Raw genomic sequence first — 27,754 nt, forward strand, 5'->3', positions numbered from 1 at the left:
TTAAAAACTCGATGCCCTTTTCCAAAAAAAATTACTAGAAAAACCCTCCTTTGCCCGGGCTTGGGACCGACAAAATAAACTAAAAGGTTTATTGTTAGCGAAGTTAATTTAATCCTTTTTGTATTTTTATATATTTTTGTATGTGTAAAGATAAGTTTAGAACCCAAGTGTGTATATATATATATATATATATTATTTTTAAAGTTGGAGGCCCTATTGATTTAGAGGCCTAAATATCAAGCCTCAAAATACTTAGGTTTGGGCCGGCCCTAACCACACCACCACCACCACTCTCCATAAAATAGAGTGACGTCCACTGAATTAGCCAAACAAGAATCCGAGTAATCTAACTAACCCACACCAACTTTGATTTTTTTTTTTTTTTGATAGGTAAACTTCCTTAACCACCACCACCCCGAAAACCAGGAGGCAACAAAAACGCTACACTTACATAATTACAAATTTACACGAATTATCCCACGATAAATTCTTATGTTTCAATCTATTTTTAGCCCAAAGATACCCTAACGATTTCACCTCACTAATAACATTCTCAATTCTACATCCACTATTCCTGAACCTCACTTCATTCCTCGCTATCCAAAGGCTCCAACAAGCAATAATGATCACCCTTTGAAAAAATAAGTTTCTCCGGATCCTTAAGCCCACACGACACATGCGAATCCAGCAAGTCTTGAAAGGAAAAAGCATATATTTGCGGTACCTGGCACCAGTTGCTAATGTAATTCCACACAACATTAGCCGCAAAACATCCCGTAAAGAGATGATTCACCGCGTCTTCACCTTTGTTGCAAAAACCACAGCTCGAGTCTTGAATGTTAATGTTTCTTCTACGCAAGGCTTCAACCGTACGGATCCTGTCGAGGTTTGCCCGACAAGCAAAAATATTACACTTGGTAGGAACCCACTTACACCACTTGAAACTCGAATTGCCTGTCGACACCCAACCCTTCAGAATAGTTCGTTTAACTGCACCAACACTAAACTCCTCCGCTCCTTCCCCTTGCCAAACCCACTTATCCGGTCTATCCGACACTACAAACGTATCCAGCAAGCTACACAACTAATTAAGACCGTCCATCTCAGTCCCTTGGCCGAGAGGTCTCTTCTAGTTCCAAAGAAATCGATCCTGCACCGAGCCGTTAGCAATGCGGTCGCTAATGCTGCATTTCCTGTTAGAATCAATCTGAAATAAGCTCGGAAAAAGGTCTTTCAACGGCTCATTCGCTGCCCACGGGTCGAGCCAAAAAGCTATAGAATCTCCCTTACCCGGAACCCCCTTAAAGAAACTTCTCAGTGGGGAGTCCCCCACCTTCGTTCTAGCGATCCATTTAACAATTTTAGTCCATGTATCTCCCCAATTCTTTTTAGCCGGAAGAAAATCCCAACTCCGATCCCCACTATGAATCGCTGCAACAACTTTTCTCCACATACTTTTTTCATCGATCTTGTACCGCCAACACCATTTAGAGAGAAGAGCCAAGTTTATGTCTTTAAGTTTGCATAATCCAAGGCCACCACAATCTTTTGGAGTAGCGACACAATCCCATGCCACCCAATGAACTTTATGCCCTTCACTTGAACTCCCCCAAAGAAATCTTCTTATCATAGACTCAAGATCATTGATCACCTTGCAAGGCGCTTTATATAGCGAGAAATAATAAGAGGGTAGACTTTCAAGGACGGACTTAATAAGAACTAACCTTCCCCCGATTGAAAGAGAGTCTGCCTTCCACCTCGATAATCTAGCTTCAAAAACGCCATACACCGGTTTCCAGTTATTAACATTACTCATATTAGATCCGACCATTATTCCCAAGTACCAAAATGGAAAAGTATCCGCTTTGCATCCAACCCTCGAAGCCTTCTCCTCTACCTCCCCTTCTTCCACCCCCAAGCCGTAGAGATTAGACTTAGACAAATTTACTTTCAACCCCGAGCACATGTGAAAAACCCGTAGAATTCTAATGACATTCAAGACATTTTCCGAAGACCAATCCCACAAAATAATGGCGTCATCCGCAAATAAAAGATGAGAGATAGACGGACCATCGTTCGGAGTAGCAATACCTTTTAAAATACCTTCTTCCTTGGCCTTGTCAAGCAAAAACGAAAGCGCCTCCATAACAATCAGGAAGATGAACGTGGAAATCGGGTCACCTTGTCGCATCCCTTTCTCACACTTGAACTCGAAAGTAGGTGATCCGTTAACCAAAACCGAGGATCTCGCAGAATTAAGAATCCCCCATATCCAACTGCACCAAAGCTCCGGGAATCCCATCTGTGACATTATATCCATAACGAACAACCAATTTTCAAAGTCAATCTTAAGAAGAAACACCTTCCTCTTATTCCTCTTACACCATGTGATTAATTCATTCACGATAAGCGGCCCATCGAGAATAAATTTATCCTTCAGAAACGCCGATTGAGAATCCGAAATGACACTCGAAATCACCCTCTTTAATCGATTAGATAGAATCTTGGAAATGACTTTACTAATGATTCCAACCAGATTAATTGGCCTATAGTTATTGAACTCCACCGGGTCTTTAATTTTCGGAATAAGCGTAATGAAAGAGGATCCACTACCCACATTAATTCTGCCGTCTTTGTGAAAAAAATCCATCAGATTCTTGAAGTCCAACTCAAAGATATCCCAAAACTTCTTAATAAATTTCATGGTAAAACCATCAGGCCCCGGAGCCCGATCGTCTCCACAATCAAAGACTGCCTCCTTAATTTCCTTGTCAGTGAATCTCTCCACAAGAAATTCCTGATCCGAAATAGATAAGGAGTTCATACCTCTACACTCTATAGAAGGCCTGCTCTTATGAGATTCAACAAATTTTTTCTTAAAAAAAGACATAACCTCCTTCTTGATCTTAGTCGGCTTCGTCACCCAGTTGCCATTCATGTTTAACCCAGGAATAGAATTTGAGGCTTTTCTTTTGTTGATAACTCCGTGGAAAAACTTAGAGTTTTCATCCCCATCGATAGCCCATTTTATTCTTGACCTTTGCCTTAAATCTTCCCCTTTACTAAAGCTCAACTCCTTAAGGACTTTATTACTTTCCTCGTATATCCATTCCTCTTCTTTCGACAAACTCCTACTTTCCATAACTTCTTCTAGTTTTTCCAGCTCATCCCTAACTTTTCTTTCCTCCTCTCCTTCTTTCTTCATCATTTCATCCCTCCAAACCTTAATTTTCGACCGAATAAACGCTAATTTCTTAGAAAGAAACAGATCCGGCTCCCCATCAAAACTGAAAGAGGCTGCAGCCATCCTCACAACCTCATCGAAACCATCTTTGGACAGCCACGAATTGAAGAGCCTAAACGGCTTATGTCCAAAGTTCAAAGTGTTTAAGGAAAGAAGTAACGGTCTATGATCCGAATGGAGATTATGTAGCACTCTCAAAGACGCCTCCGGCCATTTATTAAATAGATTAGGTGACACCAGCACTCTGTCAATTTTACTAAGTTTTCTTCCACCGTCCCTGACACACGTGAATTGATTGCCCACCATATTGTATTCCATGAGACCCAAGTTGTGAATAGAACCATTAAAGTTTCTCGCGCACACCGGTTTAAATTCACTATTCCTTCTCTCTTCTCGAAACCTAACTGCATTAAAGTCTCCGGCAAACAAGCAGAAACCAGTCTCTAACACCATCTCAGAAGAGATGTCCTCCCATAACTCCTATTTCGCCCTTATATTCTGGGGGCATAAACATTCACCACACAAATCGATTCATTATACCCTTTCAATCTACATTTGATAATAATAAAATTCTTTTTTCACAGAGCTGCTGTACTAAAAAAAAACCTGTGTCCCACATGCACAATAACCCACCTGATTGACCGACTGATCCCACCGAATCCGACCCAAAATCCTTACTCCCCCATAAAATGGAAAGATCAAAACCATCCAAATCGTTCTGTTTCGTCTCTTGAAAACACAAAAAATTGAATTTAAAAGATTTTTTCAAAGAGCTAACCCAAGGAATCTTCTCTCTACCCCCCATACCCCTGATGTTTAGGGAAAGCAAAATCATTGGCAAACCCCATTAAAACCTTCACCATCGATAGTCTCTTTTACGAACTGATCATGAGCCCCTAAAAACACTCCTAACTTAGCTCCCACCTCTACCGTAGCACCAATTTCAGAATCGAGATTACCTGGAAAAACATTACCCAGATCGTTACCCAGCTTGCTAGCCGTCCCCCCGGATGAAGTTTCTTCAGCCCCCGAGTCTACCTGATGTGTCCTCACAGAAGAATTATAAGAAGAAGCCTTTTGGTTTAGGTCAATACCCCCATCGATTGTTTGAGACATGACCCTTTGACCGTATTTACTTGCTTCTGATAAAGATTTCCAGTTTTCAATAAATCTATTCAAGTAAAAAGGATCACTAGAAGAGGGTCTAGGCCTTTTGTTGGGCCTCTCCACCTCAGACGGGCTCTTATTATTGATGTTGGGCTTGTCCTTAAGCGGGCTTCTTATTTTAGGCCTCCTCTTCTTTTTTTTACCAGGATCAGCAACAGAACACGTGAAGCCGCCATTTTCTCTTTCCTCTTGATTACATCCCTCGGGCCCCACCTCACTAGCTTGGCTACCCGAAAGGTTGTTAAGGTTCCCATGCAGATCCTCGTGCAACCCTTCCTCTTCCTCTACCCACGGCTTTGCTTTGCCCAACAATATCTCACCGTCTACCGGCTGAAACTCCGACGACTAAGGGACGGACTCCTCCATCAAAGCATCATTCTTCAGGGGCGGATCCAGGGGTGTTTTGGGGGTTCCCAGGAACCCCCTCAGTTTGGAACAAATAGAAAAAAATAGTGGAAACTTTGTATGATTTAGAAAAAATTACTGAGAATTAGTGAAAATCTGCTAAAAAGAACCTTATGCATCAAATTCCTAGATCCGCCACTGTCATTCTTCAAACCCACAACTCCCACACCCCAACTTTGATTATTTTACTCAAAATGATAAAAAAAAAAAACTCATAATCATAATCATTAACAGCATTTGAACGTCCCATTAACCATTTGACAAGTGTAGGATGACCTCTTGGTGTTAACACTTTCTTGCAACTTTTGATGTCATAATTTTCATTCCAATGACATTAGAATGTCGCTTTAGGCTATGCGGTATGGGTCCGTCCCCCCTCTCGTTCTCACCCGGCGACGCCAACAACATCATCCCGCCCCCCTCTCCGTCCCCGTCCCCGTCCTTTCCGTCGGTTCTTGGACGTTGGCGACGGAACCAAAAGTGGGCCCCGGTTTCAAAAAGTTACCGTTTAAAAAAAAATTTAAATTTCCTTTTTCCCATAAAAAAACAAACGGTCATAACATTTAAATATATATATATATATATATATATATATATATATATATATATATATATATATATTTCCTTTCCATTTTCACCTCCATTCACAAATTTAACCCCAAAATTTCATCTCTCTCACTTATTTTTTATAAATCTTCTTCCCACTTTTATAAACCTTATATTCTATCATGGAACCTTCAACAACCCGAACAATCCGAAGAACCCGAACAATCCCAACAACCCGACCCAACCTAATGTTTTCTCGGTTCCGGGATATTATCCATAGCTAGAACCGAACCAATTCTCGCAATATTCATCAAATACGTTTGCATCATTCCAACAATCGCCAAACTAATTCGCTCAATTCTTTCAAAATCAAGCCCTTCAACAAATGATGTTGCGGGGTGCTTATAATTTCCCACCGAACCCGACACCACCTGCTCAACCCCAACCGATCCCGACGCAACCCTTTGAACAATCCGAACCCGACGACGATGTTGAGGTTGTTCCCGAAACCCAACCGACTAAGTGGACGCCAATCGAAGAAGAAGCCTTAGCCAAGGCTTACATAGCCACGTCTACCAACAAGACAAAAGGTTCGTATTTTTTTAAGGTTTATATTTTTTTTAAGTTTAAATATTTTTTTAGGTTTATACAATTCTAAATCTTTTGTTAACAGTTTCTAAGTTTTTAAAGTTTGTTTATTTTTTTTAAATCTATTGTTAACAGTTTCTAAGTTTTTAAAGTTTGTTTATTTTTTTTTCTAAATCTTTTGTTTGTTTTATTATAGGTAAAAACCAAACGGGTGACGGGTTTTGGTCCAAGGTTTTGGCAAAGTTCTTCGACCTTATGGACCAAGGCCCGTATCGTGATCTCGACTCGGTGTCGTCAAAGTGGCGGAAATTGAACGCGGTCGTCAATAGGTTTTGCGAGGAATATAATAAAATATATTCAAGTGGGCGTCGTAGCGGCATGAGCGACGACGATGTTTTCAAACAAGCTTTGGACAAGTATAAGTCGAACAATGGTAATACCAACTTTGCTCACGTTCGCGCTTGGGAAATTATGAAAAAGGAACCGAAATGGTCGCCGATTCCCAACGAGGTGGAGATGGCGAAACGCCAAAAAACATCGGAAATGGGTAGTTTTAGCGCCGGTGGATCGGACGCGAGGTGTCACATAAACTTAAATGATGACGCCGACTTTGACGAAGAGGAGTACGCCGTACATGAAGCGGAGCGTCCACCGGGCCGAGACAAATCAAAGAAGGAGCGGGCCAAGGGGAAAGAAAAGGAAAAGGTGGACCCGAAGATGGAAGAGTTTATGGAAAACTTAAAAATGTACAACGAAGTCTCGGCCCAAAAGACGAAGGCGAAGGAGCGGGCCGTCGAAGAAAAAGCTCGTGTAGCGGAAGAAAAGTTACGCGAGAAGGTCCGATTGTCGAATGAGAAAATCAGAATTTCGGATGAAAAAATTCGGCTCAAGGAATGGGAAATGATAATGATGGATGTCGATCAATATCCCGAGCCGAAACGTTCGATGTTGAAAAAACTTCAAACCGACATCATGAAGAAGCACAATATTATTTAAGTCTATGTTTTTTTTTTTAGTTTATGTTTTTTTTTTTAAATTTATGTAATGTGGTTTTAATATTAATGAAAATATTTTGTTAGTTTATTTTTCAAATGTTAAAAAAAGTAGAAGATTATATAAAAAATATATAATATAAAAATGGTGGGGAGGACTATGACTAGGACCATCCTTCCATACCCTCTACTTTTGGGGGATGAAGCATCCTTGGGAGGACTATGACGTGGCGCCTACGTGGCGGATGGTCCTCCAAGGATGGGATGTCACCATACCCTCTAGCCTTAGTTCTAGAAGTACAACATCTATCCATGGATTTGTTTTCAGTAATCCATCATCAAATTTACCATTTCAGATGAATCACCGCGATATGCTTCTGAAAAGTATCATGATTACTTAATGAAGCTTTGCTAGATGGCTTTAAATCAAGGATGTACAACCACTTCTAGTGTTTTAAAACGCTTAAGAAAAGCAGAGCCGTTCCAACGTTTCTAGAGGCCCTAAACGAACTACAAAGTCAGGGCCTTATTATTGGTATAAATGAATTGAGATTGAGATTTGAAACATCGAATAACCAGAGCGATGATTTTTCCTAATATGGGCCCTAATTTCGCTCAATCCGCAAGCAATTTCACATTGTTTACTCAAAAGACGCCAACTAGGGTTGATGTGTTGCGTGCGTGGACAGTACGGACTCCTAGTGTAAAATTCTAAATATTGGACCTAGAAACGTTGTTTAAATGGCAAAAAAAAAAAAAAACAAGTCTAATATATGAAAAGAAATAAAATTGGAGGCCTTTGTTTTTGGGTGGCCCTAGGCCTTAGCCTAGGTTGATAAGCCTTACGGGCCGGCCCTGAAGAAAAGTATGATACCAATACTTGTTTCATATAACTATGTTTATTTTTCAAAAGGATACATTGCAAAGATAGACGATTAATGTTTTATGCATATATATTATATTTATAAATTCTAAATATTATTTATTCGCATTTTTAGTAATCATCGATATGCTTCTCAGCAGTTGAAGAGAAGTCTGTCTTGTCTCCTCGGCAGCGAGCCGTGTTTGAGTGTTTGCGAGCCCCCCATGCTCAGGATTTCCTGCCTGTTGTTCCCATCGAAGGTTTAGGACAATGTATGCCGGCTGTGGAATACCGGGCTATCCTCAAATACCGGCTGATGATACCCTTTTTCCCGGTTGATGACCCGTGTCTTGTATGTCGGAAGTGTTGCTTGGATTCTTTTGGAGAGCATGCAGTCCATTGCAAAGAATTACCGGGCTTTAAATATCGACATTATTTAGTTCGAGATGTGCTTTATGATGTCCTTAAGCGGGCAGGGATCTCGGCAAAAAAGGAAGCTCCGGTGAACTTCTTGACCGATCCATTAGAAGGGAGATCTACCCTATGGCCTGCTGACATTCTTGTTTTTTTTATGGAAAGGAGGGAAACATGCGTGTGTCGATTTGACAGGTGTGTCCCCCCTCGTTGGGCTAAGGGACCACGAGTTTGTGGCGGGACAGACGATAACCAAGGCAGAGACGGGCAAAGTAGCTAAGCACGAAAAAGCTTGCATCAAGAATCAACACGTGTTCGTCCCGTTCGCTTTTGATACCTTTGGCGCTCTCGCTCCTGACGCGGTGCGGTTCCTCAAGCAGGTGGTAAGCAGTAACACCACGCATGTTAAGAGGCATAATTTTGTGTTTAGCAGAGTAGGGTTTGCTATTCAGAAGGGGGTAGCGACACAACTTGTTGCTCGTCTATCAGTCATTAGTCTGTAATCGTCTCTGTTTTAAACTGTAACATAAATTATATTCGCATTTTAATCCCTCAAAAATTTATCTACCTTTTGTTTAATTTATAAAACCTTTATGAATTGCCAAACTCTATCCAGAGTTGTATTCGTGAGAATGTGAGAATATCTTATTTGTGTCGTAAGCTATAGCTATAACAAGTGTCGTTATTGTCCCTATACTTTGACCAACCAAACCAATTCTCATTAATATAATTACATGGTCAATTCTGACCAAGCAAATACTCTTGCCTGAACTTTTACTAGTATTCGTATTTATGGTTTTCAAATTTTATCTACTTTTAAGGTTGAAATTGATCTAATTTCATATCACTAAAATTGATCTAATTATATTGTATGTACTTTATCTCTTTTAAGGTTGATATTCAAGTAACAAAATGCTATAAAAAGTATAACCAGAAATATAAGTTGGCAACACGCTTAACAAAACATTAATATTAATAATAACAAAACAGACATCAAACAGGAGCCGGAGCAGGTTCCGACGGAGCCATCGGACTCGGAGGAGAACCACTAAAATGCGGCACCCAACAAGGAAGATAACGATACGTTGGCCTATACGAACAATACCTCGGTTTCGAAAAGAATACCGAACACTCGACCACTGATCTCTGATCCGGTTGCCCCATTATGCAGTTGTTCCTAACATCAAGCACACCTTTCTTGATCAACCCTCTACAAACCGGACCCACACTAGTTAAATAGTTATCAGACAAAGACAAGTTAGCCAGATTATCCATAGCACACAACACTTCTGGCACACCACCATACAACAAGTTCCCTGCAAAGTTAATCACTTCAGCCTTCTTCATACACCCTAATGAAAACGGTAATGGACCGGTTAAGAGATTGTTTCCAACGTCGAAAACTACTGTTTCGGTCAAGAAACCGAGCTCGTACGGGAGGCAGCCACTCAACATGTTGTTGAGTAGTAAGACTTCGGATACACTTGAAAAGTATGTAGCGATCGAACGAGGGATTGGACCGAAGAATTTGTTGTTGGCTAAGGTGAGGTAAAAGAGATGGGAGGTTCCGAGGATTTCCGCTAGTTTTCTTTCTTGTTTTTGATCGACAGGCAGGATTTCGGCTAGTTGTTGGATGAAGTCGTTGTTGTTTAGGAACAAGATGTCTAGGTCTTGTTTTGTGAAAAGTTGAGGTGGGATGGAACCGGTAAAGGAGTTGAATCGGATATCGAGAAATGACAAGGTGCGCATCCCGAGTATGGCGATGGGAAACGTACCGGTGAATAAGTTGTTGCTTAGGTCTATTTCGTAGAGGTACGGAAGTTTAGCAATATTTGGTGAAATGGTGCCCGAGAAGAAGTTTGAGTTGGCGTGAAAGAGGGCGAGGTCGGGTAACAGGTCGAGGAAACCATCGAGAGTTGGAGCCTTAAGATGGAATCCATTGAAGTCTATGGAGGCAAGGGCGGTGGCGGTTTTGTTGTCAGGCGGGTTGTCACAGTAAAACCCTTTGTAATTGCATATATCTGACCCCACCCAAGATCCAGTGATATTTTGGGGGTCAGATGTTATACTTTTCTTGAAAGTTTGTATCAACGGATATACTACGGCTAGCCGTTGGTCGACAAAAGTTAGCTTGTTTCTGATTGCTTCAACAGCGTTTCCATCTACGATTGATGTTAATTCTCCAAGAATTTTGCTAGGATGGAAAACCGCGACAATAACGATGAGTTTGAAAATGAAAATGATGATCATTTGCATATTGTCTTAGAGTTTTCTTTGATCTCAAATGCAAGAATGAGAGAAATGTATATAGAAATTGATCAATATAGCCACTAAATACTAATGTTTTAAGGTTCATAGTCGTCTAGTTTATGAGGAAATTTTGATTGGTTGGTGTTGTTTGTCTTCCACTTTGAAAAGAGAAGAGCAGAAGAAAAAAGTGATGGTTTAAAAGGGTTTATGATTTGTTGTATCTGCATTTTTAATTGTTAATGGGGTTGATGAACTCCACCAATGGAAGTGAATGGCAATGGTGGTATTCAAATGACGGAAAGTTGATGTCATGCCACACATGACAATCACTTAAACTTGTTTTTGATTTTAGTTATATAAGTGAGTTATCTAAATTGTTTGGAGTCTAGTGGTATCAACCCATATAGAAAATGTGTTCCATTTTTATATGTAGTTGAGGGTTCTCTCATTTTTATCCATAATATAATAAAAGATTTTAAAGTATGTTATGTGTTTCTATCAGAATTACTCTCTCATATTTAACTTTCATATTAATTTTAGTTTTTAATTCCTAAAATCTATCTTCTACTACCTAATAAATGAATACATATTTGGACATACATATCACCGTCATATTTCGTCATATTTCATCTGACTAATTTTTGTCGCCCAAATCTCTTTATGACTCTAAATAAAAAATGTTTTATAAAGTAAGAAAGAACAAGGGGTTGTTTGTTTACATTTTAATGATTCCATTAAGAGGTTACATCTGAATTGGTCATACGTAGGTGTGTTTGGCTCACTAAAACACAACTTTGGCTCACTAAAACACAACTTCTTAATGGTCCCATTCAGCTTTTAACCATTCAACTCACAAAAGAAACTGAATGAAAATTGTGACTCGTACGGGTGAGCAAAATTAGGTCCGACCCGAAAATACCCGATAACCGACCCTATTAATACCTGAAACCGACCCTAGTATACGTATGTAGGTATTTTTTCGGTTCTGGGAATATGAGATATTCGGTTCTCGGGTCGGTTCCGGGTCGGAACAAGCAAGAACCGAGGAGTTACTTATGGACCGAGAAAATTCTGAACAAGATTGAAACTGGGCCGAAGCCCAGCTGCTATACATAAACCTAAGTTGCTTGAATGTTGAAGTTTTATCCTTTTAATTGCATTTAACATTGGAATGAAAAGTAACAAATAACAAACAACTAATTCAAAGCCATTCATGGATTGAAAAAGAAACCTGGAAATTGGAGGTGTGTATTATCCCAATCCTGCTGCGAAAAGATAACACAACGACGAATTGAAGCTGTGAACGTGAATGCTCTGTTTATGAACAAGATTGAAACTAGGCTGAAGCCCAGCTTCAATGATTGATAATTGTTTCTTTTCCAAATTCATAGTTTTAACCTTATGTATAGCAGCTGGGCTTTGAATTAGTTGTTTGTTAATTGCCTCTTTTCCAATGATTTAACATTGGAATGAAAAGTAACAATTAACAAACAACTAACACAACGACGAATTGAAGCTGTGAACGTGAATGCTCTGTTTCTGAACCCAAACGAATTGAAGCTGTGAACGACAGAAGAAGGTGAATGCTAGGGTCGGTGTTTAACCTCTGGACCGACATACCCGATTGAACTAATACCCAAAACCGACCCGGTCTTATAGGGTAGTCATTCGGTTCCCTGGATTATGTCATTCCGGTTCTTGGGTTGGGTCGGGTTCTGATAGGGTCGGATCGGGTATGGACTTTTGCTCACCCCTAGTGACTCGAATACCCTTGCCCTAACAAAACACACAGAGATGTCTTGGATTCTCATAAGTGGGCTACATCTGAATTGGTCATATGTAGGTGTGTTTGGCTCACCAAAACACAACTTCTTAATGGTTCCATTCAGCTTTTAACCATTCAACTCACAAAAGAAATTGAATGAAAATTGTGACTCGAATACCCTTGCCCTAACAAAACACACAGAGATGTCTTGGATTCTCATAAGTGGGCTCTAGGAGGTAGTCGGAAGAAAAAAGTGTTCCATGCTATAACTCTAATTACGTTATGGTGCATATGGAAACATCGAAATGAGGTAGTATTTGGCGAGAAGACGTTGTCCACGTCTAATGTGATTGAAGAGATCAAGTCCAGGAACTTTTTATGGATTAGGACTCGGGCAAAGGAGAACACGCTTACCTAAGAACTATGGCGAAAGTTTGATGTGTTTTAGCCTATTTTTCTTTCTGTCTTGTTTGGTGTATGGCAACATGTTTTGCTAGCCTTGTTTTGGTGCATGTTGTAGACTTTTTTGTTTGTATCTTTGGTGCTAGCTTCTTGGTAGGTTAATAAAATCTTATGTTGACCATTTAAAAAAAAATTATAATGGTTGAAACACGACCAGTTTTATGATACAATATAGTTTGTATAAGTATTGTATTGAACTTAAATATTTAAGTTGTAAATATAAAGAAGCAGAATCAGTTGTAGCAATGAATGATATATAAGACCGTCCCCGATAAGGGGTATTTTTTCTTGTTTTTGAGGGTGGATAGTTGACACATGCCCAACCATTACCCTTCTTTCTCTCACTTGCCTCTTTCAGAAACACATTTGTTCCTTCTCTCCTCTCCTCTTTCCTCTCTCTTTCTACACACATATTCATTTTTTCATGTTTTTTTCTCAAGAACAAAACACATTCTCTCACCTCCAACTGACAATCTCTCTCCTCCACATCACAATCTCTCTCTTTAGAAACATAAAAAAATAATCTTATTGTGGATGCTCTAAGGAGTTTTATTCCTCGTGTGTGTAAATGTGTGTCAGTGACTTAGCAATTGGGATTATGAGGCGTTTTTCTAAAATAGGTGTAGTGGGGATGTGGGGCATTATGTTAAAAGAAGTGTAAAAAAATTAAATAAAAAAATCATCAAAAAAAAGGTATTGGTCAACTAAAAAGTAGAATAGATGTCATTGGCCAAACAATTCAAGAAGAGGCATGGAAAAAAGGACGCAATATGCTTTTTTTTTAAAAAAAAAAACGCCCGGGGGCAACGTGGATAGTAAGACAAAATTGGAAGAAATTATTTTAATCAAATAATTGACTTTAATGCACGACCCGATTATGATGGCAACCATTGTTTACAACCAACTTTAATTTTTTTTCTTTTTTCTATTATTTAACTTCTATTTCTTATAATATTTAATTCTTTTTTTTATTGTTTAACTTCTATTTCTTTATATAACAAAATATTAGTTTAGGTTGGGTTGGGTTGTGAATGTGGGTGAAAAATTAGATTGGGTTGAGTTGGGTTGTGTAGGTAGAAGAGAGAAAAATTAGTATTTTAATTAAAGATTAAGTTGGGTTGGGTTAGATTGGGTTGAGTTGTAATAGTGGATAATCTTAATGAGAGATTATGGTCCATGAGAATGTGGAAATACTTATTTAAGGGCTGCAATAATCAAAATTGTGAAGAAAAGGAAACTTAATAATTGAGATGCAAATTTGACATCTATAATATATTTATGTCACCTAAATATTGAGGATATTATCTTTCTAATCACCATTATTACATTTCTTTATCTTATCGACAGTTGTTAGTTCTACTTTATTTTACATAAATAATTCTAAACTATTCTTTTGCTCTGGTTTGAAATTAGGACCTTTACTCTAAGAATTATGCCTCTACTTTTCCTAGTGAAATGTGTGGAATAGCTAAAATAAAATATTAAAAAAATTGAATGATGAATCCCGTAATTCTTAATTAAAGAGAGTACCTTGGAATTCATAAGGAATTTACTTGGCGTTCAAGTCTTGCAATGTGCAAGAAATTATGTATTTGGCCTAAAAAATCTAAGAATTTATGATTGAAAATATACTAAATAAAAAGAAGTTTAACGTAAACTAACTTTTATAATTAATTTTATTAATAAAGTAAAGAGTAAATTGCTCGGATGATCCTTGTGGGTTGTCAGTTTTTCACCTTTAGTCCTCAGCTTTCTAAAATTACATGTATGCTCCCTGTGGTTTGCTCGGTTTTTACTCTAATAGTCCCTAGCATAAATATGGGTTAGTTTTTTGTGTTAAATGAATGTAAATTGACTAAAATATCCTTAATGTATTAAAATTAGGATAAATTACACTTTTCGTCCTTTATGTTTGTAGCGTGTTGCAATGGATAGCCTTTAACTTCAATAATTACAGTCACAATCCTTTATTTGGAAAACACATTACACCTTTCGTCCTTTAGCATTAACCAAGTTAAAATTTTCAGTTGTGTCTATCAACTTAAGGGTATTTTGGTCATTTCATGTTTTTATTTAAAAAATAAACACCATCTTCCCCAATTCCCTAACCCAACCCTAGAATTTATCCTCTTCATCTCTCTCCAACCAACCTCTACACAACCACTCATCATCGTCGGAAAAACAATCTCCAAACTGATGTGCTGAACAAAAACCATGTGCGAGAAGATTCAGTTCTATGTGCCATATTCAAATTCTTCAACACCACCATGTTTGATAATTTCATTTATTAATCAGTCAATGAAAACTCATACATCAACAAATGAAAAATCAAACTAAAGAATCATAACATATTCTCCAATCACAAACTGAACAAATCAATCAAATAATTTCTTAGAAGCTGTTATGAAACAATGGATCAGACAATCATAATAATTCATCTTCAACAATATATCAAGTTTCCGGCAAACCGATTCTTTTCTGGCAACCGGAGCACTGATTAATAACCTTCATTTCTTTATTTGTCTTCACAACCGTCCGATCTGTAGATTCATCATGTGACGCAAACGTCATCGTCGACCTCGCCGGAGACCTTGGTTCATTAATTCAAACATGCAACTATGGTTGGGGTTTTTCTAAGGGGTTTCGTCACAGGTAGAAAGAGAGGCATGGGTGAGAAAGATAGATGGAGATTGATTTTGTTTTTGGTATGGCGAGAATGATGCTATGGTGGCGGTGGTGCTATGGCAGTGGTGGTGCTCTGGTAGAGTGGGGCATCAAGAGTTGGAGAGAGAGATGTATAATGTATTTATGTGTGTATATATATATTTTCTGTTTTTATTGGTATTAGTTATTCATTAAATTTATTTATTTGAATGTAAAAGACATAAATGCCCTAATGTGATAATCACATGATCAGATTTAACTGAAAATTTTAACTTGGTTAGTGTTGAAGGACGAAATGTGTAATGCGTTTTCCAAATAAAAGATTGTGATTGTAATTATTGAAGTTAAAGGCTATCCATTGCAACCCGCTACAAACATAAAGGACGAAAAGTGTAATTTACCCTTAAAATTAACAATTAAAACATTAAATAATTATAAAATAATTAAGTACAAGGGTCCCACCCCAAACCCCTCTCCCAGTCACCCGTTCCCACCAGCTCTGTGAACCCACCCACCACCATCTTCAACTTCATCTTCAACCTTCTCCATTCTCCACCACCATCACTGCCATCATCGTTGGCCATCACCTATACATTAATGTTGTCAAAACGACATAATACTTCCATAATTTTGAAGTATGATTAATTCTGAATCATAACAAATTTTATGGTGATTTACACATTGCGTATCTCGTAATTGTTTAAATGTTAGTAACGATAAGAGTATGGAAGTTTGCAGGTGGTTTAATGACAAAATATATATTTTTTAATTAAACGCCTAAGGTATCTTATAATTTATTTGACATCTTTGATCTAATCAATATGATAACAAAAATAATAATTGAATTTGTAGTAAAGATATTTCATAATCAGTGTATTCTTTTATTTGATATCTTAGATCTCATTTTTCCGATGTCTCCCCTTTCGTACCGATGTTCTCCCCCTAGTTTTCCAGCTATCACATCATCTCCACCACGAATCGTTTTTTTTTCCGGTCATATCTTCATCGCCCTCTGTTTCTGAACCTTTCACTCCTGATCAGAACAATATTCCCGGTGAAATTGATTGGAGAAATCTCTATTATTGTGAAAATATCCATCTGTAAACACGGGCAAAATTGGTTGGCGAAATTAACAGGGTACTCAAAATCTCCATTACTCTGAAAAGGTTAGTAGGTAAAACTAAATTTGGTGATTTAGTTGAACTTTTGTTTTAAATTTGAAGATAAACATGTTTTGGTCTATGATGATGCTGATGCAAATCTATGGGCTGATTGGTGAATGGAGATATTGTGGCAAATTTCTGGGTTTCAAATTTGACGGGAGGTGAAGGTGGGGGTGGATTGAGGTGATGAAGAAGAGTCGGTGGGTCCCACTTACTTTATTAAACTATAATTATATTTTTTGTTTAAGTTTTTTTAATAGAAGGGTATTTTAGTCATTTTACATTCATTTAACACAAAAAACAAACCCACATTTACGTTAGGGACTATCAGAATAACAATCGAGCAAACTACAGGGACCATCCGAACAATTTACTCTAAAGTAAAATTAAAACATATTTTGTGTTTCTTTATAACTTTTAAGATTAAGATACAATATTTTTTTAGGATTCCGAGTATTCGTTGCGACGTGCCTATTTTATATACATTCCGATATAAATATTTTTCAAAATCAAGTTGTGAGTGGTAATGTATAAGTATCGAACACATACATGTTATATAAAAGTTGCTTCACAATTACTTTTTTTTTATAAATTTGACTTCGTTTACTATTTTCGTTATTTTAAAACACGCGTTAATATTATTTTGGGCATATCATAACTTTAGTTTTAGATTTTATCTTTTAGTTGTTATACCGAATATAATACCATACAAAGATTGTAATAAAACAAACTGATACTGACTAAATTGTCGTAGCCATCCATGGAAGAATTCCGCTAGCTGGTTGTTCGACCATGCGTAGTGGTGTAAATTTTGGCGTTTTTCATGCCCAAACACGCCCACCCCCACCCCACCCCCTAGGCGTTGTTGGGTGTTATTGTTCAAAAAAACCCTCCAGACGTTTTTCAAATCACGCTTTGTGCAATTTTAAATGGCCAATCACATTTAATCTTCCTTTTTTTGGCCAATAACTCTTTTTGTTGGGTTTTTTTATTTTTATTTAATTCTCTACACCTTTTTAACATAATGCCCACATCCCTACTACACTCATTTTAGAAAAACGTCCAATAATGCCCCTTCAGGGACGGCCCAAGGGTCATTTAAGTGAAGCAAGGGCTTTAGGCCTCCAAAATTTTAGGGCCTTCGTTTAAAAAATTATATATAAATTTAATATGGATATTAATATTTAATCTGATGATATATACTAATAGTAGCGTTGTGTTGTAGTGGTAACGAATCCCAATAATCTATGTTAATACACGAGCTTAGTATTTTAATTGATATGTTTTATGTTTTTTAAGTGGACATGGCTCTCTAGGCCCACAAAAGTTTCTATTTTACTTCTGTTTAGTTCTAAAATCTGTTGGGGTAGTGTAGGAGGTTATGTTTGAAACCCTTTTTTAAGTTTGGAGTTCATCTTTCGTATGTTTTGTTAATTTCTTTCTGTATTTCTATATCAAATCAAAACCAAAAGTATGAATTTAGTTGTTTAAAAATGTTAATTGTGGACAGGGCCCCAATTTTTATTTCGCTTTGAGCCTTTAAAAAGGTTGAGTTGGCCCTGACTATAAAGACAACCAATAATCACACATGAATCTGATGTGTAATTACCCTGCTTGATCGAAACAAACAAGGTAATTACCAAAACATACATGATCCTAACTCAGAGCATTCACATCCACTCCAGCATATTTTACCCTATATTATACTAAAAAACACTACATTTTCTCTCTCATTTTTAATTAAATAATATTTTTTATACCTTTATCATTACGTTTTCTCTCTCCTCTATTCACAACCATTTTCAAAATATATTAAAAAATTATAGGGGGTGAACAGTGTCCCCTCAAATATACAGATGAACAGTAACATTTTCTCTCTCTTCCACTCACAACCACTTTTTATACTCTTTATACTATAAAAACTTTACTAACATATTTTGGTGGAATGGATGTGAATGCTCTCATATTTAAAGAAATCATGATCTCACTTAGCTTATGTAACAAACAGTGGAACCCATCAACTAGCGTTTGTACCACAAATTTAATGACGATATTAAACAAAAGCAAGACACAAATACCATAATGATGAGGTTATATACCATTCCCAAGTTAAGTCACCAATTGCCATCTCGTCTACGTAATCCGACCAATTGCGGCTGTAGAGAAAAGAAACAGCATGCATTTCATATGTGTAGGACACAGGGGTAATTTTGTTTTTGAAAAGTTACAAGCAGCTTAGAAAGCTTTTCGTAAAACTTGTTATAAGGAGGTCTGGAAAAGCTTAGCCAAACACCCCCTAACTATATATAAAAATTGATTAAATGAACCTTTGTAATCTATATGCATAATGAAACAAGAATAATATTATGGTAGCAAAATTTGAACATTTTCTTCCACTCTACGACAATACTGATATTTATGAAAATTGAGGAAATAAAAAAAACGAAATTAAATAACAGGATGAGAAAACCAAATAGTTTAATCATTTGTTTATGAGGTATAGAAACTTCCAGTTCTACTCTTTTGATAAAGAAATGAAATAAGCTCAAGTTTGGCTAACCGATCATTTTGCAGAAAATGACATTTAAAATGAAAAGTTCTGTTTGGTTCACTAAGTATAAAAGTTTGAGAGGGAGAAAAACAACGCTACCTTGGAGGATCGATACGGATATTGGGAGTGTGAGAAATTTTAGGCCAATCCACACCCTTCTCTTGTTCATACCTTTCAAATAGATGTTTACAATTCGTTATCTCAAGTTCATTCAGGTCCTTGAAACTTTGAATCTCATCCGGTAGAGAAACTAATTCATCGCACCTTCTTAATTTTAAAACCTTGAGCTTTGGAAGGTTACTTGGTAAGGATTCCAAACACGGACAGTAGTCAATGTCCAGATTTTGTAAAGAAGGAAACATACTGGTGGTGTCTCCAGACTTGTTTGTTTTGTCATCATGGAAACACTTTAAAGAATCCACCAACCACAACGTGATGCTCCTAAGACTGGGTAAACTCCCAAGTGCTGGAATACACTCACAGTTGGAGAAATATTATTTAAATTGACCATCCAACTTGGAGAAATATTCTTTCCCATGTAACATTCTATAACCAATTCCTTGAGACATGGATTTGGTTCTAGTCCCTCAAGAACCTCTTCATCGTGTTCATTCCTATGAATTTCATTCCATGTTAAATGCAAAACCAACAGATTTGATTTGCATTTAAGGTTGGCACTCTTGGCCTCACTTAAACCCCCAACGTTCTCAAGTTTTGTTATCTCCTTGAGAAGATTTAGATCCCCCAATTCTCCTATTTTGGCCCCACTCTCGTTACCAACAGGAAACAATGGAAGCCATTTGAGACTAGTTAGTTCTTGGACTCCTGATGGCAAATGCATGAGTGAATCAGTCACATAGATGTCCAAATGTTGAAGAGACCTCATGTATCTCAGGCCTTCAGGAAACTTACACAAATTTAGACAATAACGCAAAATCAACACTTGCAAGTTTTGGAGATAAACAATCGACTCTGGTAAAACTTTTATATCTGTGTATGATAATATCAAGTATTGCAAGTTTTGGAGATACATAATTGACTTCGGTAAAACTTCTATACTCGAACCAGATAAATTCAAGTATCTCAGATGTTTGAGTTTGCAAATTGATTCGGGCAATGCGCTTAAATCAATCTGATTCAAGTATAATACTCTTAGATACATGTGGTTGCAAATTTGGCGAATGTCACATTTATAGTTATACCCAAACATGAATATAGACTTTAATGACGTTAACTTTTCTAAATCCTCTGACGAAAATTGAAACTTTTCATCTGGACATGACGAGCTCACATGAAGTACCTCATTTGTGATTCTAGCCTCCTTACCAGGCTGTATAACTAAACAATCATCTCCCATCACATGTGCCATGTCATGCATCAGATCATGCATTTTATACACATACTCATTAAAGAATGTGTCAACAACCTGGAAGAAGGACCTCCAAACCAAACAATTTAAAATTTCTTCCCCAAGCACATACAAGTCTATTTCTCTTCTAGGTGGAATTAAACCGTTTGACGCCCACAACGAAATCAATACATCCTTCTTCATCTCATAGCCTTTAGGAAACACACAACAATAAGCAAAACATCTCTTTATATGTGGAAGCAAGGTATCATAACTTAACTTCAAAGCAGGCAAGACCTTATTTTCTTGCAACTCCCATATATGGTTGTCTTTCACACGTTTCCAATCATTGCTACTGCTTTTTGACCACATTAAGCTACCCAATGTCTTCACTGCCAAAGGCAGTCCTTGACATTTCTCAACTATCTCCATTCCGATAGGCTCTAGCTCACTTATGTTGTCCCACTCTCTTCCTTTTGCAAATGCAAACTTCTTGAACAACAACCACGAGTCATTTTCTGATAAGCATCCCAGTTCATGTTGTAACTCGGGAACCTTAGCCATCATTTGACAAGTATTCTGGGATCGTGTCGTCATCACAACGATACTTCCTTCATCCCCACAACTTAATATTTCACTTAATTGGTCCCACTTTGTCTTTTCCCTATTTTCAATCCAAACATCATCTAGCACAATTATAAATTTCTTTCTTCTTAACTTGTTTCGAAGGGTCTCTTGCAACTCTTCTAGACGTGTAAATGTACACTCTTTTTTTGCTATGGATGTGATGATTCCTTTTATTATCTCTTTAACTTGAAAGTTTTGAGAGACATACACCCAACTTTTTAGCTCGAAATTTTGACTCACCCTTTCATGGTTATAGACTAATTGAGCTAATGTAGTCTTCCCCAAACCTCCCATACCCCATATACCGTACACCCGAACCTCTCCATTCTCATGTTTCCCTATATTTTTGTTACATATATTTCCTATTACCATATCTCTTTCTTCATCTCTTCCGAAGATCACTAAAGAATCATGTATAAGCGAGCTAGTTTCCCTATCTGGCATCTCAACTGCAATGCCAACATCTACACGATTTACGTCACTATGTGACAAACCTAACATAGATCTCTGGGATGCAATGGCATCCAGTTTTCTTCTTAGGACTCTAACTTTGTGAGCAACCCTTACACGGAACATAACTTGATTATGATCGGAGGTGAAGAAGGCTCTTACCCTGTGTTTTATGCCTCTTTGTTTGTGTAGACGTTGTAGCAAAGCTTCTGTTGAGATGTCGTCCAACACATTTTCTACCTTCAAGGATGCTGATCTGAGACTCTTAAGCCATGTCTCTACAGTCTTTTCCTTCGTATGTTTGTTTTCCGCATCTTCAAGAACAGCTTGGATGTTGGTAAAATCTTCCTTGAGAGACAAAATATTGTTTTTGAATCCCCAAAGCAGATTGAACTCTTTGATAACTTCAACAGTCAGTCTCCCCACCACCTCCGTCACAAGGGCCGAAACAGCCGCATCTCCCATTATACTATTTCTAAATATTAGAATCAGAGGGGATGGATCGTACAAAAAAAATTGATGTTCTAGAACCAAAGCAAGATAGTGAAGAAATTAAGAGACAATTGATAGGTATGAGTCTTCACTTTATTCCTTGCTTTCACTTTAGCCCTTCCTTTCACTTTAGCCCTTGCGTTTGGGTTAAGTTAGGTATGTCATGTTTTAGTTTTATTTAAATTTCAATGAACCTATTTGATAAGTGTTCTGCTTATGAAAACACTAAAACAAAACAACTGCATCATTGATCAATACCATATACAAGAATTTGCTTATTATGATTCACAAAGAATTCACAACAAAATCAACCAAAAAGCCTAAAACATCGAATTTATTGAAATTAATTTACAAAAATAAAAACTATCTTGGCATGAAAAAAAACCATAAACTTAAGATCAATCAACAAGATTTTGTGCATTCGATCATACCTAAGATACCAACATATCAACAATAGCCTCATCGATTAACGACCCAAGTAGTCGCCCCTCGATCTCAACTCCGATTTCAAATGCTTCCAAGTCAAAATCGACCCACTTTTTATGTTGACCACAACTCATATCCTTCTCAACAAGCTCATCCACCATACAATTTTTCATCTGTTCCCACTGCATTGACCTTATTACACACATCTTCAACCAACCGGTCTTTTCTTGTTACAACTGCTAGCCCTCTTAACCAAACTGCACATCTCGAGTCAACGCACTCGCTCACACAGTCAAACACGAGCTTACGCCTTAACTTCGGCTCGTGTTTCTTGGCAAAAACCGGTTTTTGAGCTTCTAGTTGATCAAACAGATGTGGGTTCACAATCTTGCTGGTCCTGTTTAAGGTAAAATCCTCAAACATTGACTCAATGTCCGAAAGTATGTTCTTCATGTACACGCGTTCTGACTCATTGCCAGATGAGTCGGGATCAGCTTCAGTTTTTGTCAGTATCGTTGAGAAAACTGCACCAAATTCTTGACCCGCAACCTACAAACATCACACAAGTCAAAGATAAATCAACTGTAATAAACTGCATTAACCATATACACTAACACACATAACAAAGTGGCGTACTTGAGCATCTTTACTAGTTCCGTCTTGGTTTCTTTTTTCTTGGAAAATTATCGTTCTCGTGATTCTCGATTCGTGATAAACCAAAGCCGGACATCGCCGTTAGTTCCCATAGTTGTTGATCCAAAAGGGTACTTAACGAACCACCTCCGGTTGCAGAAAAACTATTTCGGTTGATCTTATCCGTTGATCGCGAAATTGGAGTTGTGAATGTAAACGAAATAACGTTTCCTTCTATCAACGGTTTTGTTCAGTTTTCAGAAACGGTTTCCTTGGATTATAGCTGCCGAGCGCTTATCAGAAATCGGTTTTCTAGATTGTGTATTCGAAGAAGACACCAGTCAAACAAGTTGTTTTTAAGGTTTAAAACAAAACATTTTCGTCTTAATACTTTCATATCGGATAATACTGCATGTTTGTATCGAACCTCCCTTTCTGCTGCTATTTGAATTTAAAACTAGTATTAAGCCCCCCGTGTTATGGTGGGGGCGTAAAATCATGACAAATAGCACCAAGGCCAAAACACCGCTAGTGACCATCAACACTGAAGTTGCGACGTGTTAATGCGAAGAAATTAGACCGAAACATAAAACATAGAAAATAATAACTAAGTCGATTTAGGACCGGTGCATCACGATGAACCTATCAAACGGGAAAAAATAGACGACCATAAAAACATTGAACCACACACGCACGTTGCGTAATGTTAATTCTCCAAATTTAGAACGAACCGTAAAACAAAATGTAAAAATGTTGAACCACACATGAATGTTGCGTCGTGTTAACCCACAAAATTTAGAACAAAACGTAAAACGAGTTTTTACGAAATATGAAAAGTATAGGGTACCAAGTTGAAAGTAAAAAAGTTCTTAGGTTAAATTGACAAAGATAAAAAGCTTTAGGGTTAAAAGTAAAAAACCAAAATAGTTTTAGGTTAAAAGTGTAATTATATCAATTTTGTTTGAAAATCTCCCTAAGCATAGAGTACAACTACTCTATGCATCAACATGTTGCTAATTTATAATGGATAAATTCTAGATTAAAAACAGAAAGTCAAAGCTGTAATAAGGGCCAGAACAGGGAGAGTGTTTTTTTAAGGGAAAATTACGAAAACAGTCATTGACCACCATGACTTTCAAAAATAGCTACCTCATGCGTCCTTGTAGCGAGGCATCATGCGCTAGATGCGTCTTTCAAGCACGGGATGCGTCTTTAGAGTGAAACCTAATAAAAATGGACACGTGGCCACGGGATGCATTCTTAGAGCGAGGCATCATGCACGGGATGCGTCAGGAAAGTTTCAGAAGCGTCCGGCGAGTTGCAGGTTTCCAGCGAATTGCAAAAGCTAAAGGTTATCCAATTTCTTATGACTGTTATTTTAACTTCCAATCTTAGTCACTAACTCTGCCTCAAATCTCAAAATATGTCTAACGAAGAGCACCAGTTCGAGTCTAGGGCCGATGCCGGAGCCTCATGAACCTTCCCCAGCAAGCCGGTACCCAGGGCTGCGGCCCAAGGGTAAGTAAACCCAAGCAAGGGTTTTGGGCCACCATTTAAAAAAAGGTCCCAATTTAAAAAAAGACCGCTAGTTTTTGTATATATTTTTAAATTAGGGCGGTTAAACATAAAATGGTATGTTGATTGAGTGGTAAACTTCCTCTCTATTTACAGGTAAGGCATGGGTTCGAGACATTGTTAAACCGTTTTCGTTTGTTATTTTTAAATACAAAGCCTAAAATCCAATTGCTACAAGTCCAGCAAAAAGAACCTCATTTAGTAGGCCCCAGATCTCTGGTTTGCTTTGGGCCTTTAAAACAGTTGAGCTGGCCCTGTGCCCCTTGCTGACTGTACTATCACATGACGAAAAACACTAAGGGTGACCCTTACCACTACGCATGTTGTTGATATTGCATCATTCTTGTTAAAGTACACATTAATTTCTTGTTTTTAACGCTTACCTCATGTGTACATTAAATGTAAGGTGCATACAGAGTATTAATAATGCACCAACTATTTTGTATATGTTGTTTTTCTTTTAATGGCAAATTTTATTTTTCATTTACAGTGAGATTTTAACCAATAACTTTTTTAACTTAGGTATTGTTGTAAACTTTATTTCTCTCGTTGTGCCAACAGTCTCAATGGTATTTTGTATGTGTTGTTATTCGCTTAATTATAAAATTTGTTAAAAACTAAAACTGAATGAAAACATGGAAGATATAAAATTTGTTTAATTTGGCATCGGATCACATACATGACGGATTTTGTGCGAAGCATATGCGATAATTAGGGCTTGCCATGTGTTCTTCTTAATTTAAGGGGAAGACACTACAAGAAAAAAGACTTTTCGCGACGAATCAAAATAGGCTTTTCGCGACTAAATTTCGTCGCGATAGGCTATGGCGACGACATTCAATCGCAATAGGGTCGTTCCTATTGCTCGGTCGTATTAGGCTGTTTTTTCGTCGCTATACACGGCGTCGCAATAGGTTGACCTATAGAGACAAAATTCCGTTGCTATAGGTTTTTAATATTTTTTTAGAGCTTTCACCTGTAGAGACTAAATTTCGTCACAATAGGCTTTAATGGTTTTTTTAATATGTCACCTATAGCCACCAAATTTCGTCGCTATAGGTGAAAAGAAAATTCATATTTTTTTTATTTTTTAAATATTTTCCAGGTTTCCCAAATAAAAAAAACTGTAAAATCCAAAATAAACTAAAGATTATAAAGCAAACTATGTTCAGTTCTAATATTAACTAGGATTTAAACCGCGGGCACGCTTCGCGGCGTGCAGGCCAAAATAATTACTGTGTTCAAAACTCAATAACATTTATGTTCCATTTATGCAAAACATGAACTCTAAGCCTTAAACCATACATAAAAGTATGAAACAATACAAAAGCAAAATCTACAGTTCTACACTACACAAAAACAGATCTACTGTCTTCAAAAATCCAGCTTCATCTAGCTTCCAAGTAGTATCAGGCTATCAGCAACATCCATCTTCACATTCCTTTGCCAATCAACTCTTCTATCATGCAAACATAAACACAAGACCAGAAGACAACCAACAACTATTAATCTAAGCAATCAGAAATGTGACCAGATAGATCTAACATTGGATAGTAAACCAGCAGGTAATGAAAGCGCATCTCAAAAACCCAGTTCAAAAGGCTGGTCCTTGTTCAACAATGATGTTCTTCTACCCTTGTAATAATTTCAATATATTACTTGGGTACGTGTTTGATATTTAGACTTATAGAATTGATGGCGAAAACACTTAAAGGTGGTGTTACTTTCCCTGTTAAGTCATGGACGTTATATAAGTTGCTAATTGTGTATAAGAATTAATTTTATAAGGATAAATTAGTTTAGATTTCAAAATTTATCAGTAGAATTATTAGATCTCAAGTTTTGTAACGTGCATCGAGTTTTTGTGATTTTGATTTATATTATCTACGGTTTTGCATTTACTAGTCATATGTTGGACGTTTGAACAACTTGTACATGTATTGAACTTAAAAATCTTACATGATCAGTATGTAATTTAAAATAGAGTTTGAGATAAGAAAGTTGTAAATTCATAAATATAAAAAAAAATATATACATATCAAATATTTATATATTCTTTTTCAGTAGCAAAGGGCTAAAATGGTCATTTGCTTTAGCAATTGGCCCTGATAAATGAACTATTGTTATCTGCCATTTTGTGTTCAGATATCATTTAAATGATTTTTTAATTAATTATGCTGAAATTTAATAGCTTTTTTTGTAAAACGTTTCAACGATTTTGTATTGGTTTTTCGAATTCTTATGTTAGATAAAAGCAACTCCGAATGTGCAATATTTTTACATAAAGGTGAAAATTTCAACTCATGTACTTATGAAACTTGAGAATCAAATAGCTACAAGAACAAGACAGATGGGTCAAACAATTCAACAACATCTAGGGTCTGTTGGTCAAACTCGACCCGCCCATTGCAACACATCCTTAAAATGACTATTACCCAACCCGCCCATTGAGTAGGCATCGAATAATACTTACAGAAGTTGATGTTTTGAGCAGCTCCCTGATTGCCATAGTTGCATAGCAAGATGCTGCAAGTGTGAAGCTCAATTTGAGGGCTAACTGCTCCCCTTGCAACACTGCTTCTTCGTTTTGTGTTTTGTTCGCTTTTGTAACAATGTCTAAATCCGTCCTTGAAGTAAAGATTTGTAGCCGTCCAAAACAAAGACAATCATTAAATTAACTATTACATAATTTGTTTTTTAAAATTTTGTAATGGTAAAAGTATATGGCATACATATCATACATGGTTCTTTAGACGATCGCACAAACGGGTCGGGCCGGGTCATGGGTCAAAATGGGTTCGGGTCAAAACGAGTCAATTATAAAAGGGTTATTTTGGTTCGGGTTGGAACGGGTCTGGGTTGGGTTGGGTTGGGTTGGGTCAGAACGGGTTTCGAGTCGGGTGAAGGCTGTGGTCTCTTGCCGTAAATCGCCATATGAGAGGAAGGGAATTACGAGTGGGTTTAGGGCTGAAGTTGCAAATCAGATATGGACCAGTACCTTTTGGTGTATTATTATTTAATAAATTGAAAATTAATGCCCGGACCTATAGGAACTATATTTAGTCGCAATATGTTAGCAAAAATAGTTTTTTTTTTCTTTTTTCTCACTTTTCTGCCCCATTTAGTTTAA

General features: G+C 37.3%; 3 protein-coding genes and 2 long non-coding RNA genes across 7 annotated transcripts; 1 reads left to right on the forward strand and 4 right to left on the reverse strand.

The window, feature by feature from the left end:
* Positions 1 to 5,747: 5,747 nt before the first annotated feature.
* LOC110932796 (caldesmon-like) lies at positions 5,748 to 6,946 on the forward strand. Its single transcript, XM_022176051.1, has 2 exons — positions 5,748 to 5,952; positions 6,147 to 6,946. The coding sequence occupies exons 1-2, from the start codon at positions 5,748 to 5,750 to the stop codon at positions 6,944 to 6,946; spliced, it is 1,005 nt and encodes a 334-aa protein (XP_022031743.1).
* Positions 6,947 to 9,134: 2,188 nt separating this feature from the next.
* Positions 9,135 to 10,573, reverse strand: LOC110935604 (uncharacterized protein At4g06744). Its single transcript, XM_022177980.2, has one exon. It carries the CDS (start codon positions 10,472 to 10,474, stop codon positions 9,212 to 9,214), a length of 1,263 nt encoding a protein of 420 aa, XP_022033672.1. The 5' UTR covers positions 10,475 to 10,573; the 3' UTR covers positions 9,135 to 9,211.
* Positions 10,574 to 15,875: 5,302 nt separating this feature from the next.
* On the reverse strand, positions 15,876 to 22,011 carry LOC110935603 (putative disease resistance protein RGA3). 3 transcript variants are annotated; one of them, XM_022177979.2, is made up of 3 exons: positions 19,173 to 22,011; positions 18,622 to 18,678; positions 15,876 to 15,946 (listed from the first exon to the last, which is right to left on the reverse strand). In XM_022177979.2, the coding sequence occupies exon 1, from the start codon at positions 21,961 to 21,963 to the stop codon at positions 19,483 to 19,485; it is 2,481 nt and encodes an 826-aa protein (XP_022033671.1). In that variant the 5' UTR covers positions 21,964 to 22,011; the 3' UTR covers positions 15,876 to 15,946; positions 18,622 to 18,678; positions 19,173 to 19,482. The 3 variants fall into 3 exon arrangements, with proteins under 3 accessions (XP_022033671.1, XP_035846616.1, XP_022033670.1); XM_035990723.1 differs by lacking the exon at positions 15,876 to 15,946 and adding an exon at positions 15,953 to 16,457; XM_022177978.2 differs by lacking the exon at positions 15,876 to 15,946 and having other exon boundaries at positions 18,489 to 18,678.
* Positions 22,012 to 22,237: 226 nt separating this feature from the next.
* Positions 22,238 to 23,603, reverse strand: LOC110934315. Its single transcript, XR_002588228.2, has 2 exons — positions 23,053 to 23,603; positions 22,238 to 22,965 (listed from the first exon to the last, which is right to left on the reverse strand). It is a non-coding gene; the product is annotated as an uncharacterized LOC110934315 (long non-coding RNA).
* A 2,293-nt stretch (positions 23,604 to 25,896) lies between these two features.
* LOC110934314 lies at positions 25,897 to 27,290 on the reverse strand. The gene is made up of 2 exons (XR_002588227.2): positions 27,098 to 27,290; positions 25,897 to 26,083 (listed from the first exon to the last, which is right to left on the reverse strand). It is a non-coding gene; the product is annotated as an uncharacterized LOC110934314 (long non-coding RNA).
* Between the last annotated feature and the right edge of the window lie 464 nt (positions 27,291 to 27,754).

Source organism: Helianthus annuus, chromosome 5, assembly GCF_002127325.2.
Source record: "Helianthus annuus cultivar XRQ/B chromosome 5, HanXRQr2.0-SUNRISE, whole genome shotgun sequence".
NCBI lineage: Eukaryota > Viridiplantae > Streptophyta > Magnoliopsida > Asterales > Asteraceae > Helianthus > Helianthus annuus.